We start from the raw sequence: 15,659 nt of genomic DNA, 5'->3' as shown, positions 1-15,659 counted from the left end.
AAGGGGCGGAAGGTACCGAAAAAAGAGTAACGGAGCAATCCCAGAAGTGGAACTAATGCCTAGACTAATGTCAATATAATATCAATATATTGCCCATCCCTAGTGTTATCTGATGGCACAGACCTTGATGTAAAAGAAATCTTCACTTCGTCCTGAGCGGGAGTGGGACAGGCCTTTAGAGGGCTGAGCGGCGGACGTGGAGCCCTGAGTGAAGCCGCACGTCAGCAACTCGTCAAGGCTGCAACCTCCACTCTTTCTGTGAGTGTTTGTTCTCTTCTTTAACCTGTGTTCAGACGCCTGGCAGTGTTTGCTGTTGAGGCTGTTGCCGTTGACGAGGCTGCTGACACTGCCCATGGTCCTGCAGGCATAGGTGAGGGGAGGGTGTGGTTCAAGTCCAGGTGGTCGAGTTACACAGAAGTGAAGGGAAGAAACAACTCATGACCCCGGAGAAGAACTGTCAGTGGCTCCATCTGCAAGACAAGAGAGGAATAATACACTTGAGAGCTGCAAAGAGTCACCCACTAGTAAATGAATCGACAACTATCATAATGAATTAATCGACAAGTGATTATCTTATTCCAGCTTCTTAAATGTGAATATAGTTTCTTCACTCCTCTGAATATCGTTTGAGTTGTGGACAAAACAAGACATTTGAGGACGTCATCTCGGGCTTTGGGAGACACTGATCTACCCCCACCCACACACACACACACATTTTTTTTTACATTTTATAGACCAAACAACTAATCGATTGATCGAGAATTAACCGACAATGAAAATAATCATTGCAGCCCTAAAGCAAGAAAATGCAAACAAGTAAACATTGATCTAGCTGCTGAACCATGTTCTGATAAGAGCTTCTTCTGTGGTAAATGTATGACTTTGCATAAATACATTTTGCACCGTTTCCTGACCAGTTTATAGACCAAACAACGACAACGAAAATAATCGTAAGTTGCAGCCAAGGGGGTAAGTCTCTCTCCACAAAGCGTACCTCCTATGGCTCCATTTTGATGCTAACAAGCACTCACCCGCCATTAGCATTCCATTGACTCCCATTCATTTTGGAGTCACTTTGACAGTGTATAACTGAAGCATTTAAAGACTCTATTTGTCCATTGTTTATTTCTAAAGAAACACGACAATGTATAAAAGGCTCCATTACCTTGTATCTCACGTTTTTGTAAAAATAGACTAACAATTGTGTCATAACCACGCGACTTACTGTCGCATAGTAGAGGAATTACCGTATAGTACAGGAGAAGCTCACAGGCAGTTTCGACTTACATGAGCTGTTTAAGTTTAATTACTAATGTTAACTAGCATTTTGGTTTGCAATAATTAGCCTGTGCCTATGTTATCTCCTTACAGGAAATGTATCCTACGCTCTCCGTCTCTGCAATTGGGAATAATTGAGATTTCTCTTGGCACAGCTACCAGAAGACTTCCAACTTTCAGACAGGTTGCTCACGTCACATCTACGTCTTCAAGCTCAGTTGGAGGCTGCGCAGTAACGCTCAGCCATCACCGGAAAAGTGCTTCTAATAGCCTTCAGTGGTCTCCATCCAGAGCAACGGGATCTGTTGGTCCCAAATACGCTTTACACAGAGAGAATATTAGCTGTTGATCCTTTTTTTTAACAAAAGGACAAAACTAGGTCATAGCTTTAGGGGATGCTTTTTTTAAATGTTGTTTAATTCTATTGTTTCCTGTTCAGTCCAGACATGCAGTGTTGAAGCAGGTGTGTTCACATTGGCAAAACAAACAATAAACACGTCCATCTTGGCACCGTGCCTGGCTTTGTGTCTCTAGATTTATGGCTCGGCCGTTGGGTTTGACAAATAACCCTTTGGGCGCCCTTCCTCTATCAAACTGGCAATTTGGCCTCTTACGGCCTACTCAACACTCGGCTGGCGCTGCCATCTGAATAACACTATACAAACATTTTGTGTTTGCTATTGTACTTCAACACAGTATAAACAGACCACACAGAAATGTTAAGTATTTGATAATGTGATAGGCTTGAATTATGATATAAAGATTGAAAGGATTTGTGTTGTTAACATTAACGTTGTAGATAGCTAACAGAAACGAACCTTGAACAGAAATAAATAAAGAAAAGGGTCTTCTAAATGGCAAGTTCAGTCTCAAAGCCCTTCAAGACGGTTTTCTCGACAAGACTAAAGTTATCTGCAAGTACTGTCGATGTGAAATGAGTTACCGCCGGAATAAGTCGAGTCTCAAATACCACTTGAGCATTAAAAACTTGAAAAATATCCCTTTTAAAGTACATTTAGAACGATACAAAAATGTGTGATTAATTTGGCGATTAATCGCGACTTAGCTATGCACACGCATCATGCGATTAATGGAAATTAAATATTTAAAACCATTTGACAGCCCTACTAATTATACAAGGACATTTATTCACGGAGTAATGCTTTAATGATGCTCTCTAATAACTTTCCCCACCTCCCCTCGTGTTGTCCTCCGGTCAAATTTGATCCTCTTTTTCAAAAGTTTCTATATAACAAATATGGGTTTATTTCAACCAAATTGCCCAAAAATAACATGGATGGTTCCATGCACGTAACAAGGCTGTGATTATCTAGCAACACACGTTCCCTCAGATCTTAACCAGTAGTCAAAATAATTCATAATCTCTATTATATATATATAATTAAATTAATTATTATATTAATATATAATACATATTTTAAACTCAGAAAATAGGTATACTTTCATATAAATGAGTCTCAAAAATAAGTGTAAAACTAGTAGGTTGGAATAAAGTTGGCTACAAAGATGTAACACAGAACTGGGTGATAATTTTTTACTTTATGCTTTGTAAACAGGCAAAACAGACCATAAAAAGTGCATGGTGGATGGGAAGACAACACAAGGGTTAAAGACAACCAGACCCCAGATGCTGTTCATCATGACCTCTAACCCCTCAGGGGAAAAATCCCCCCAGTAGTGACTGGGATCCATACTGGCTGATCAAGCCTGCGGGCTCCCCTAACCACCTGGTCCTCAGCCTGTAATCATTTCATAACAGCCACAGCAACAAAGCATGGTGCCGTAAGTCACATATTAGTGTACATTTCATTTGGTTTGAGGCTCATCCATGATAGTTGGTTGCCCAGTGCTCTTTGTAAGGATATGCATAGCTGTCAGTGTCATTTTCCTGAGGTGTTTGATGGGCATGCTTGAAGAGGGAAAATGCAGAATGAAGGCGGCATAGTGATCAAGACTGTCACTTTTCATCGCCCAGAAAACAATGATAAGCGAGATGAGACATGTAGAAAATAGATGTTTCATCATGAGGAGAATTACAGACGCATCAGAGGCAGACAGCAAAGTGAGACAGAGTAGCAAAGTTTGAGTGGTTTCTACAGCAGAATAGAAATTGGACAGTTAGGAGAATACATCAAAAGGAAAGATAATCTTAAATTGCATTTGGGGCTTTTAATCATGAAACAATCTTGTCTTATAAATGTTTCACTTTTGATTTTCTCTTTTATCTGGGGTGAAATTCAAAACATATTTTCAAAAGTAAACCACTGAAAACGTAACCACCAAAGTAACGGCATATGTTAAATTAAGTGTGTTAATTAAAGTGAGAAAGAGCAGGACAGTTGAATTGGTTCCCACGGCAGAATCCAAATCGGACAGTGAGGAGGAGAACACAGCAAAAGGAAAAAAATAATCCTAAATTGCATTGAGACTTCTTATCACGAAGAATCAGAATCTTCCAGCACAGCTTCAGTTTTCCAATTTCTGTTTCATTTGGGGTGAAATTCAAAACATCTTCTCAAAAATAAACCACTGAAATTGTTGAGCAATGGTACATGTTAAATGTGTACCTTCAAAGCAGTCCCCCGGCCTGTGCTCCTGATGTAAACAGTCTCTGACATGACTATTCCACTGTGCCTGGATGTCTGCCACTAAATCTAAACTCCAGCCTTCACTATCACTCTCAGATATTAGCATCCACCACTGACATGGAACTCAAGTAATGAACCAATAGATTGTACTTACTGTCAGGTCATTCTAAGCATCCATCTCTAGCAAGGCCCACGCAGAGTCATCTATCCAGTCCTGGAGAGAGTGAACAGGCAGACATGTGTGTGTGTGTGTGTGTACGTCTGTCTGTGTGTATGCCCTTGAATGAATGAACCAGCAGCAAATGCAAGCCTCACACTATCGCCACGGCCAGAAGGTAACTGTTCTGTGGAGGGGGCGGGGTCCTTTTAGTCAGCCTGTACCCAGCTTTGCATTATAACTGACATGTAAATTCAACTGTGTGTGTGTGGGTGTGTTTTGGGACCTCCCGCTTCCCCCAGGGGAGCCAGTGTACAACATGTGCTCCCATAGAACTGGCGTGTGCCGCTCAAGTGATTAACTCTCTGCCTTCACAAAAGATCTTTTACACCCCCCCCCCCCCCCCGTGTGCACCCCTATTCCTCCCACTATTCCTCCGTTTTTGCATTGACTTACTGTGTAATAACCATTCATCCTACCTCCCCTCTCTCCCTCCCTCCTTTCTTCCATCAGCCCCTCCCTCCATCCATCCGTCCCACTCCGTGCCCTGCACCCCACCCTGAACAAACAACACTTCATGTGAAGGATGAAAAAAAAAAAGCCGCTCGCCCTCTCTCTTTTCGCTCTTTGTCTGTTGAAGTGTGCCGCTCTTTGTGTGGACTCTTGTGTGCCGGTTGATGTATTCTCCCCAAACAGCCCAGAACCGTATTTGAGTGTTAAATAAATGACTAGTCCTCACAATGAGAGGGCTGGAGAGCTTCAGTTTTACAGTGATTTACCACCATTCTGTTTTTATGCTGTTTATAGACATTACACACACTGACTCTCTCTCTCTCTCTCTCTCTCACACACACACACACACAGCCTCAATGCTGAAGTCTCTCTAAGAAAGTAGAGCGTTCAGCATCCCACAGAGTACACACTGTTGTTGACAAAACACCTTGTGGATGAAATACGATCACACACCACAGCAGGAAAATATACAAGGCACTGTGTTCCAAATCAACAAACAACAATAACAGAAGAGCTATGGCCCCTAAGCGCTGCTGCTGATAAAACAAGTGTAAATCTTATACCCCATTTTTGTCACGAGTAAAGGTATACTTTCTCTTAATGTGAAGAAAACGGACAGCTTTTATATGCATCTACTGATGGAACCCCACTGATTCATTGATATCATCACACAAAAAAATCAATAAAGAAAACCAAATTGAACTTATAGGAAGCAGCACTACCCTGTGCCGCGTGATCTTTCAACATGTGCAGACGGAATTACACTAAAGGTTTCATCATGTTACATCATACGGTCTGAAGGTTTATTCCATAAAGTCTTTTGACCCATCTCTGTAGATCTACCATGATCTTTTTCAGCAGCACCGCTCACTCATCCTTTCAGCTGACTACCATTGTTCCTCCATTTGTCCTATTCACACACACACACACACACACACACACACACACACACACACACACACACACACACACACACACACACACACACACACACACACACACACAAGCCTGTTGTTCTGGACAATGTCACCTTGCTATTACACTTTTATGCTCCCACTCACTTGCTGGAGAGAATTGGTCAATTTTGGTTCTATTTGATACAAATAGTACGGTGATTTGAAAATCTTTTTCTCGCTCCATCATTGCAAATTTGAATAAGCAATACAAATGGTCTGACCTCACGGCTTTTGAGTGGACAGTGTGATTTAAGGCCTTTGGTGAGATGGGATGGGATGAGGGGGTGAATGTGTGTGGATGCATGCATGCATCTAATCTGATATCTGATTGGCTGCATGTTTTTTTCTGTCTGCACAAAAGAATGTGTGCACTCGTTTGTTTTGTGTGTGTGTGTGTGTGTGTGTGTGTGTGTGTGTGTGTGTGTGTGTATGTGTGTGTGTTAATGGGCGGGGGTGTCCTCCTAGCTTTCGAGCCCCAGCTGACCTGCCTGACACAAAGCCCTGTCCTGCTGACAATAATAACCCCCCCCTCCACACACACACACACACACACACACACACACACACACACACACACACACACACACACACACACACACACACACACACACACACAAGCAGCACAGTCACACATAGACACACTCTCCGAGGGCATAGCCAATTCATTACCACAGCCAGTGAGGCAGCAGTGTGCTATAAAGGCCCAGGATTTATACCTGTCTCACAATGACCATGAACCTCTCCTCTGTTCTCACTGTACCTCTACACTGCCACGGTGCCAGATGGCAACACTTTTAATTCTCACTGTCTATATGGTAATTTCTAACAGATGCACATGTAATCTATGTAGTTCAGTGTGTCTGTTTTTTTAGGTCAGTCTCAGACAGATTATGCTTCTTTGTTCATGTGTGCAGTCTTATGCGCGCACATAATTTCATACACAGTGTTTCTTTATTTGAATCCCCAAACTGCTAAAACACTTTCCATCTGTAGCATAACTTTGAAGCTTTAAAGAGCCATTCTTTAAATTGAATTGTTTCTATGCTTTGTAACTACAGCAATACTATGTTACCAATTTATATAATTTTTTTCGAAAATGCAACAAAGAAATTAAAGAACCATTCCAGTGTTTTTGCATGTCATAGCCCAGAAAACGTCCTACCGCAGCTTTCCATAATGGAACTCAGTAACATTGTTTCTTAAAACCCTCCATGCCTAGTAAATGCCCATGTCTTTTAAACTTCATGTCTACAGGATTTATGTTAAAAATGTATCTTAAAAAAAAGGTTAAAAAGTCTCAAAGCCCAAGTTAACCCTGATGCCATCATCCAGAGCCCCAGACTGTGCCATAAAGTATTCCCCATGATGAGTAAACTGAATGGGAAAGTTCCACTCTAACATTACCTCCCATTCATTTTCCACAAATTGTCTTCATTTTTAAAAAAAAAGTCTTTTCATGTTTAAACATGTCAGTCATATTGTATGGGCAGCCAATGCTTTAAAGGTCCAATGTGTAGGAATTTCTCCCATCTAGCGTTGAGATCATATATCGCATCATATATCAACTCTCTTGCACCACGCAGTTCAAAGTACGTATTACAGCTACGGTAGCCTTACGCTTATTACGCTTCAAAAAGCCGGTCTCTTGCTCTTTTCAATCTCCTTTTTCTTTTTCTGGGCGAAGAAGAAGACTCCTGTTCCTGAAAGTTGGATTTTGAATACGTGTGGTCCTCCATGTTTCCTTCTTCAAACTTGCCGGGCCCATTAGCAGCATTAGCAGCAGCTGTGAGTTTATCATGTGACAGTGAAAACGCGAAAGGCGGAGCAGTATGTCCTGTATGTCCCTTACCGGCTAACGTATTTCAAAATGGAGCATGAATATGGAGCGTCTACCCCAGTTCATGCTAATGCAAATGTAAAATTTCAAGCCAAAAGGAATACTTGGAATTGATGGTGGTGGTCAATAATCATGAAAAAGGACAAGTTTGTGAACGGGCAACACAGATTTTGATAATGGACAACTAAACACGTTACACACTGGACCTTTAAATGTCAGTGGAGGATCTTGTAGACCTAAAACTTACTTGAGGCAGCTAATCCATCACAGTAAATATATTTTTTTGTCAAAGTCAGGTTATCTTTGTGAGATAATGGAGATGAAAGCACAGTTTGTTTTGCAAAGGCTTCCAACGTGGTGTGTTTAAGCGCTCAAAGGGATGTCTGACTTCAAAGACTTACGGTAGGAGTCGACTACTGAAGCAAAAACCTACCAAATTGACATTTCCACAACATCCATGTGAACCAACATAACCTTTATCAGATTGTGACTTCACAAGCAATACTCGTTAGTCAATTCATTGCTGGTTTTAGTCTCTCCAGAGCAATTATAGTTGATATTAAAAAGATTTTAAAAAAGACGAATAAATATTTAAGTAGTAAAAATATTTTCCTATATGCATGATATAAATTGTTAAGAACATTCAGCATAAGTACCAGGAATAAAACAAAACAGTAACTCAAATTTAGATTGTCAACATTCTGGGTTGCAACTCAGTCTAAATCAATCGTTATTATGCTGTTCGATCTTCTAAATGTAGACTGAACACATTGCTCCCAGCGGAATGTAACACATTAGATAACTGGAATCGATTGCTGGTTCACACAAAGTAACTGATGATGTGATGAATCAGGCATTTCCCATTATCCCAGGCATGACTGAGTGGAAATTAAACTCACAAATGAAAGCGAGGAGAGGAAGAAACTGCTCACGCACAGTATGACAGGAGAGAGTATATTTCCAGAGAATGATGGGCTGATCGGTTGAATTATTGAGAAGTAATAGCGTGTCTTTTTCTCTGTGGTGTGTCAAGGCCCCAGTCACATGCACACGCACACACACACACGCACACACACACACACACACACACACACACACACACACACACACACACACACACACACACACACACACACACACACACACTTCTCCATCTTGTGTCTTACTCTCTGTGGCTGAATTGTGGGGATAAGTAATGTGGATTCCAGCAGAACATCAACTGGGGATGAAGTGTGTTGTACAGACAGCCATCTATCTTTCACTTTCACTGCTAACACATCTATCTACTGACCAAGCACACACACATTCTCACACACACACACACACACACACACACACACACACACACACACACACACACACACACACACACACACACACACACACACACACACACACACACACACACACACACACACACACACACACACACACACACGCATACACGCACAATGGCGTCCAATAGCAGCTAATTGGGTAATCCCTTTAGTGCATTGTGAAGGAGATCGAGCATGAATAGGGCTTCAATGCTGAAGAGCAGAATAGCAGACACTCATTACTGACCCAGAGTGAGGAGATGGAATACCAGGCACGGAGAGAGAGAGGCACGAGCAGAAAGAGACATGGAAAGACAGAGTGTGTCTGAGAGAGAGAGATTTGTATTCTGTGGAGCTAACATTGCATTATACATGGATGACCGTTGTATTGTGCAACAAACAGTCAATGTTTCTGTTGTTGTTCTGTTCAAATTTTGAGGGGTTTGGATGCAGAGAAAGGCTTGAGAACTGCAATTTCACTTGAACAACGCATCGCATGAACGGGTTCGTATGATATCAAACCGAAAAATATGTGCAATAATTTGTATGATATCCTACGGAATAATGGCGAGCAACAGGTTACATGGCAGTTAAAGGAGAATTCCGGCAAATTTTTACGTTAATCTTGATCGCTATACTTACGCGAGTACTTTCGAACCCCGACCCGAATCAGTACAGGTAACACGGAGAAGCTGCAACTACGCACTACAAGCGTCCCCTGAGCTAAAACGGCAGTGGTCGGGGCAAGTTTTAGAGTGCCTTTGTGCCTCTTACCAGACACAAAATAGAATTAATATGTCTGTGCCACATGAACAGGGCCCTTACGTGTCAACAAGATGCGTTTGAACGGCTATCTGGTTGTACACACTCACCGGAGGGCAGCTAGCAGTTAACGGCTAACGGCTATCTGGCTGTACACATTCACCGGAGGGCAGCTAGCAGCTAACAGCTACTACCGCACAACTGTTTTTTTTAAGGGGGGAATAAGCTTCAAGACGTGACATGACCTGTCCTCTGAAAGACATATCCACACCACCGCCGCTTCGTGGATGGTTATTGGGATGATTATCACCGAAGCCTGTCTGAATACACTCACCGGAGGGCAGCTAGCAGCTAACGGCTAACGGAATGGCTATCAGCTAGCAGGGCAAGCTAGCTACCGGCAGGATCGAGACAGGGACCAGGGTAGGTGAATTTAAACAATGTCTGAGTTGAAAACGCATCTTGTTGACACGTAAGGGCCTTGTTCATGTAGCACAGACATATTAGTTGCATTTTGTGTCTGTTAAGAGGCACAAAGGCACTCTAAAACTTTCTGCGACAACTGCCATTTTAGCTCAGGGGATGCTTGTACATGTAGCTGCAGCTTCTCCGTGTTACCTGCACTGATTCGGGTCGGGGTTTTTTCTATCGAAAGTACTCGCGTAGCTATAGCGATCAAGATTAACATAAAAATTGGCCGGAATTCTCCTTTAAGTTTAGTCAAGAAAAGGTTACTGTGAGCCAGTTCAGGCAACAACAGTCAGGTTAAGGCACCAAAACCGCTAGTTAAGATAAAAAAAAAAAAAGATTGTGGTTTAGGTTAAAAAAAAGAAAATCAGTCCCCTCACGGCAGTTCGTGAAATGGTCACATTATTTAATCTATTGATTCGTGTACACGGACACGTTTATGTCTTTTTTTTTTCGTGGTGGTGAGCACGAATTTTAATGTAATGTATTTCAACGGGAAGCATATTTCGTGATACGGTAGGGAGTAGTATGAAAGGCCGAAAATCCACATAGGGAAGTTGGTCGGGGTGGTGGATGGGTCAAACAACACAGGACTTTAATCTCGGACACCGGGGATCGCGTCCTGCGTGTGGCGTTTCATTTCCTGTTTCTTCTTTTCCTAAACACAACCGTCCCGTTGTTGTCGCGCGTCCCACAGAGACCGCGGGTCGTGTCCCGGTGTGTGACGTGTCATTTCCCCGTTCTTCTTTTCCTAAACCCAACCTCCGTATAGATGCTTCCAATTTTGTGCTGAGCACCACGATAAAAAACGAGATGACCATGTCCGTGTACACGAATCAATAGATTAAAAATAACGTGACAATTTCACGAACTGCCGTGAGACCGTGTTTTAGTATAACATGTGTTTTTACCCTTAACTTTTTCCGGTACTCGAACTCCACCCATCCACTTGAAAGCCCTGTGTTTTATGACCAACACATCATCCACAATCTCCTCCATAAAAGCGTTGCTTCATACGCTTATACATCAGCAGTCAGTGTGCTGCATACAGTAATAAATACGTGGCATACATACAAATTCCAGTGCATTACTGTTTGTAGCTATAATTATGAATTGTTCATGAGAACAGCCTGGCTTAAATCAGGCGAGTAAAACACCTATTGGTCATTAACTTGATCTCAGTGTCTTCTATTGGCAGCCGTGTGGGCGCATCACTGACCAGAGGCCAGCATTTAGTGAAGAACCCCTTATTTTCTTTGTGTGGCATTTTTAGGGCTTTATTTCTGACAGGACAGCTTTAGACATGAAGGGCCCTATCTTGCACCTGGCACAAAGCCCGACGCAAGTGTCTTTGCTAGTTTAAGACCGACGCATTTGTCAATTTCCCGTCCAGCGCCCACGTCGTTTAAATTGCAAATGCACCTGTGCCCATCTTTGCGCCCATGGGCGTGCTGGTCTTACAGGGAGGTGTGTTCAGGTGAATTCTTGGCGTATTGCTATCTTGGGGCAGCGGGAAGTGATCGCGCCATTGACCAACAAAAACCTGGTCTAAAGTCAATAGCACAGCATTTCATTGTTATTTTAACAGCGAATTAGTAAAATGCGCCTAGGCTCGTGCACGGACCCTTTTTTTTCAAACTAGCAAAAGTGGATTTGTACACGCCCTAAATGCACCTGCGCCATGCACTTCACACTGTGCGCTTAGATTGTTAAAATAGGGCCAGAAAGGGGGAATGACATGTAGCAAAGGGCCACATGCCAGAACCGAACCTGCGGCCTTTGCGTCAAGGACTGAGCCTCTGTATATGGACGTGCGCTCTACAAGGTGAGCTACCAAGGCACCCATGAAGAATCCATTTGTTCAAATTAGATTGCATTGAGATACTATTATGTGCATCCAAATGAGACATTAGGTCAACCAAACAATCAACCTCCTAAGGTTTTAGTAGATAAGGAGGTTATGTGCACTGCTCACTGGGTTTGTATGGCTGGCCAAGTACTGCTCCTCTAATACAGGCATTTGCATAACCTTGGCAGCTGGAGTATAGAGGGAAATGTATTTTTAATGGAGTCTAAATGGGAGCCTTTAGTGCTGCGACGACGATGGGAATTGATGCTCATGAATTCAAGGAGTCCTAAAATTAAATATCCGAAATGTCCTTTCATATTCCTATATTGAACTGCATCCATCCATACAGGATTGATTATTACATTACAATATGTCTCTGCACGTTTCTGTAATGCTTCAAATTTTATGCAGTGCCCTGGAATCAGTCCAAAAATGGTTTTAAAGAGTTGTACGTGTCTTCAGTTAGATACTGCAGATCACCGGCCAGCTCCATAGTCATGAAGTATTTACGCCTAAGGCTTTTATCCCACTCAAAAAACAGCAAGTGAAAATGGATTGTAACAAATGGAAGTATTTTTAGACATTTCAAATCATTGCCCATCCATTACCCAGGAATATTTACCTTTTCCAGGACTCGCCACTTGTTTTTTAACATTCTGTGTCATTTATGTATAACACGACAGCCTCACAAATATGAAAGTAAAACTTGATGGATTGTCATAAAAGCTTTGTTGTGGTGTCATATTATTCTTTGTGCAGTAATTAAGCTTCCAGCAAGGAAGGCACACGTCCAAGTGTAGAAGTTATATTGCTAACACATTGTACTGGCTATATTAATGGTGTCAAATTAGAATACATGTTTTGTTCTGGTTTTGTAGTGGTATGTCAGATCATAAAATTGTGTTTCAAATACAAATTAGAGAAAAACGTTTTGAACTACATAAACTCACCTAACCTTTCTCACATACTCACACATGATCACAGCATCATTTCTTAAAAGCCTGTCTTATATATTTTTGTTTGATATGGTATCAGAGTGGAAAAGAATGAGGCCTTTCTTGGCACTGGGGCCCACTGACCCTGCAAGCTGAAGACTCAGTGATAAGCTTGTCATTCTGGAGCATAACCATCCTCCCATCCTCTTAATCTGCTGTGTTTGTGTGTGTGTGTGTGAGTGTGTGTGTGTGTTTGGCGCTGGTGTAATGTGGATGTAACAGAAGACATAATGAGCTCAATTTCAGGGGTCTATATCATTTTGAAAGCAGCTGGAAACATGTACCGCATGCGAATACCTGCGCTCAGCTCCAAAATAAAAGCCCCCCCCCGCTGAACTTGTAATGCTAAATTGTTCATTGTGTAGAAACTGCGTGGTTCTTTCAACAGTTTGAGGTGTCATAACTCACGGAAGTCACGTCTGATACTCACCTGCTGTGCACAGTTGCTCAGCTGTATCATACAGCATCAGAATATAATTCTTTTTTAAGGACGTTCACATATGAATCATCAGTGAAAAGTTGAAAACTCTGCAACATGAGCTGAGACTCCCAAAGATGGTGGAATGCTGCACTTCTCTGACACAGAGCCTTCACTAATGAAAGGATGCTGCATTTGGGTAACTGGGACAGTTATTTTAAGGAGCGTCCTCCTTAGCAGGTCATGACGGCTCTAATGGTTTGTAACATGCTAAAGCTCTGTTACTGAGCTGCATTAGTTCCCATGAAAAAATAGCAAAGATAAAAGATATAAAAATGACCTGTGAAGTCAAGCTATTTACATCAACAAAAGGAATTCTGCACTTCACATGACGAAAACAGCCCAGCTTTTCTCTAGGGCTGCAGCTAACGATTATTTCCATAGTCGATTAATCTGACCATTATTTTCTCGATTAATCGATTAGTTGTTTGGTCTATAAAATGTCAGAACATGGTGAAACATGTAGATCAGTGTCTCCCAAAGCCCACGTCGACATCCTCGAATGTCTTGTTTTGTCCACAACTCAAAGATATATTCAATTTACTGTCACAGAGGAGTGAAGAAACTACAAAATAGTCACATTTAAGAAGCTGGTTTCAGATCATTCTTACTTTTTCCCCCTAAGAAATGACTCCAACTGATTCATTGATTATCAAAGTAGTTGGGGATTAATTCAATATCTGAAAACGAATTGATCACTCGATTAATCTTCGCAGCTCAGCTATTCTCTGCTGTGACAATAGAAGAGAACTCTTTGCAACTTTTATCCTCCACACCCTCTCCTTGTGATTTGGTCTCTCCCTGTGTTTTTCTTTGTACAATACATTACAGTACAGAGAAAAGCTGAACATGCCTGAGCAGGTGCCTTATACTCAGTAGAGTAAATTCATGTTCCCAACAGGTCTCAACACATACATTTCTGTACACAGGTGTACAGAAATGGAAAACTGGAAGGTCGTGCAAAAGGTAAATTACTCCACAAAATCTTCGGTTACACTTTACTTGAAGGTATCTAGATAAGAAATATCTACATAAGTGTCATAAACATTATAAACAAGTCATAAACGTTTATGACATAACACTTCTTTTAGTAAGTGTCATTCGTTTTTTGTCATGACAAGTTATGGTTATGGTTATGGTTATAGTTATGGTTATGGTTATGGTTAGGGTTAGGGTTCATGTGTCATGACTGTGTCATGACAGTGTCATGTGTTCATGACAGTGTCATGTCACTCTAATGTAGATACCTTCAAGTAAAGTGTTACCGAATCTTCCTTGTGTTGTTTTTAATTATACTGCAAAAATCATAAGGATATTCAACACAATTCACACACAGTTCCTTTAGAGAATCATAGGATGGGACATATATATACTGTATATATATATGTGTGTGTGTGTGTGTGTGTGTGTGTGTGTGTGTATATATATATGGACACACTTAATTTATGCTTAAAACACCTTTAACAACTAGCTCTGTGTCCACTGCCATTTATTTCCCCCAAATTGCTGTGTATAGTGTAACATTTATATAAAGCCCCATGCCGCTCCCTATTATTTCACCAAGTTTAAAACAATGGTTTGTCCAGTAACGGCTGTGCTGAAAGTAAAGAACATGATTGTCAGTTTTCTGAATGGAAATAAAAAAACAAAGTTGAAAGCAGACATTTCATTCAGAGCTTGCATGTCCGCAAACACAGTGACGTCTTACCTTGAGCGTGCATATTAAACGTAGCAAAAGACTTGGACTGCCTCCATGCTGAGAAACTTTAGTTCAGTCAGAATGTTGAACTAAGTAAACAAATGACGTCATTCAGTGTGTTACTAAAATGAACCTCGTCTACATTTTGTTCTTGACTCAGTACAAACATAGCTAAAAAAAACTTTATGTAAGCCATTAGGACAGCTCCACTTAACAAATCATTCAAATCTGTGGGACCTGTCAGTGCCTTTCAGGTTCTTTCCTGTTCAAAGTTGCAAGGCTGCGAACCCTGACTGAGTCTGTACCATCAATTGTCCCCTGTCACATCCACTCAAACAGCCACAACCTTCCTTCAAGTCCTGCTGGAGATGACTTACCTCCATTATAGTCTGCCTGCCCCCACAGTCACAGTCACTGTCACTGTCGCTGCTACTCCGTTTCCCAAAGCTGCGTTGATCACAGTGGGCAAGCCACTTCTAGCCAGATACTAGTTAGCACTACTGGTGTGGAGAGAAAGAGATGCTATTGTTGCTGATCTTTCTAAGTCCCCCTCTCACCACCTCTTTAACACCTGGTATGGTGCAATCAGCCCGTCCCATCTCCCACACTCTGAACACAATCACATTCCTACATGGACACGCTCCTTCTCTCTCTCTCTCCCCTCCCTCTCTTTACAGTGTATCCTTGTTGCCTCCCTCCTGAACTCCCTTCCACTCTCTCCTTCACTCTGAACATCCAACAC

General features: G+C 41.8%; 2 protein-coding genes across 5 annotated transcripts in view; one reads left to right on the top strand and one right to left on the bottom strand.

The window, feature by feature from the left end:
- The window catches only part of hspb11 (heat shock protein, alpha-crystallin-related, b11), a 23,698-nt gene extending 21,938 nt beyond the window's left edge, over positions 1–1,760 (top strand). Inside the window, exon 5 of the mRNA XM_078251539.1 lies at positions 1,372–1,760. Coding sequence (XP_078107665.1) covers positions 1,372–1,416 — 45 coding nt within the window. The 3' untranslated portion in view covers positions 1,417–1,760. The remainder of the gene's footprint in view (positions 1–1,371) is intronic.
- Positions 1–15,659, bottom strand: part of lzts1 (leucine zipper, putative tumor suppressor 1) — a 26,687-nt gene extending 11,028 nt beyond the window's left edge. The window contains exons 1-3 of one of the 4 annotated variants that reach the window (XM_078251535.1): positions 15,295–15,659; positions 14,927–15,006; positions 124–470 (exon numbers count right to left, since the gene is read on the bottom strand). In XM_078251535.1, coding sequence (XP_078107661.1) covers positions 124–354 — 231 coding nt within the window. In that variant the 5' untranslated portion in view covers positions 355–470; positions 14,927–15,006; positions 15,295–15,659. Of the gene's footprint in view, positions 1–123; positions 471–4,041; positions 4,214–14,926; positions 15,007–15,294 lie in introns of those variants that run through there. The other 3 variants (XM_078251533.1, XM_078251536.1, XM_078251534.1) reach the window with 3 other exon arrangements.

The sequence above is a fragment of the Sander vitreus genome, chromosome 5 (assembly GCF_031162955.1).
Source record: "Sander vitreus isolate 19-12246 chromosome 5, sanVit1, whole genome shotgun sequence".
Taxonomy (NCBI): domain Eukaryota; kingdom Metazoa; phylum Chordata; class Actinopteri; order Perciformes; family Percidae; genus Sander; species Sander vitreus.
Note: the sequence above shows the minus strand (reverse complement) of the source record. Positions and strands in the feature narration are given on the sequence as shown.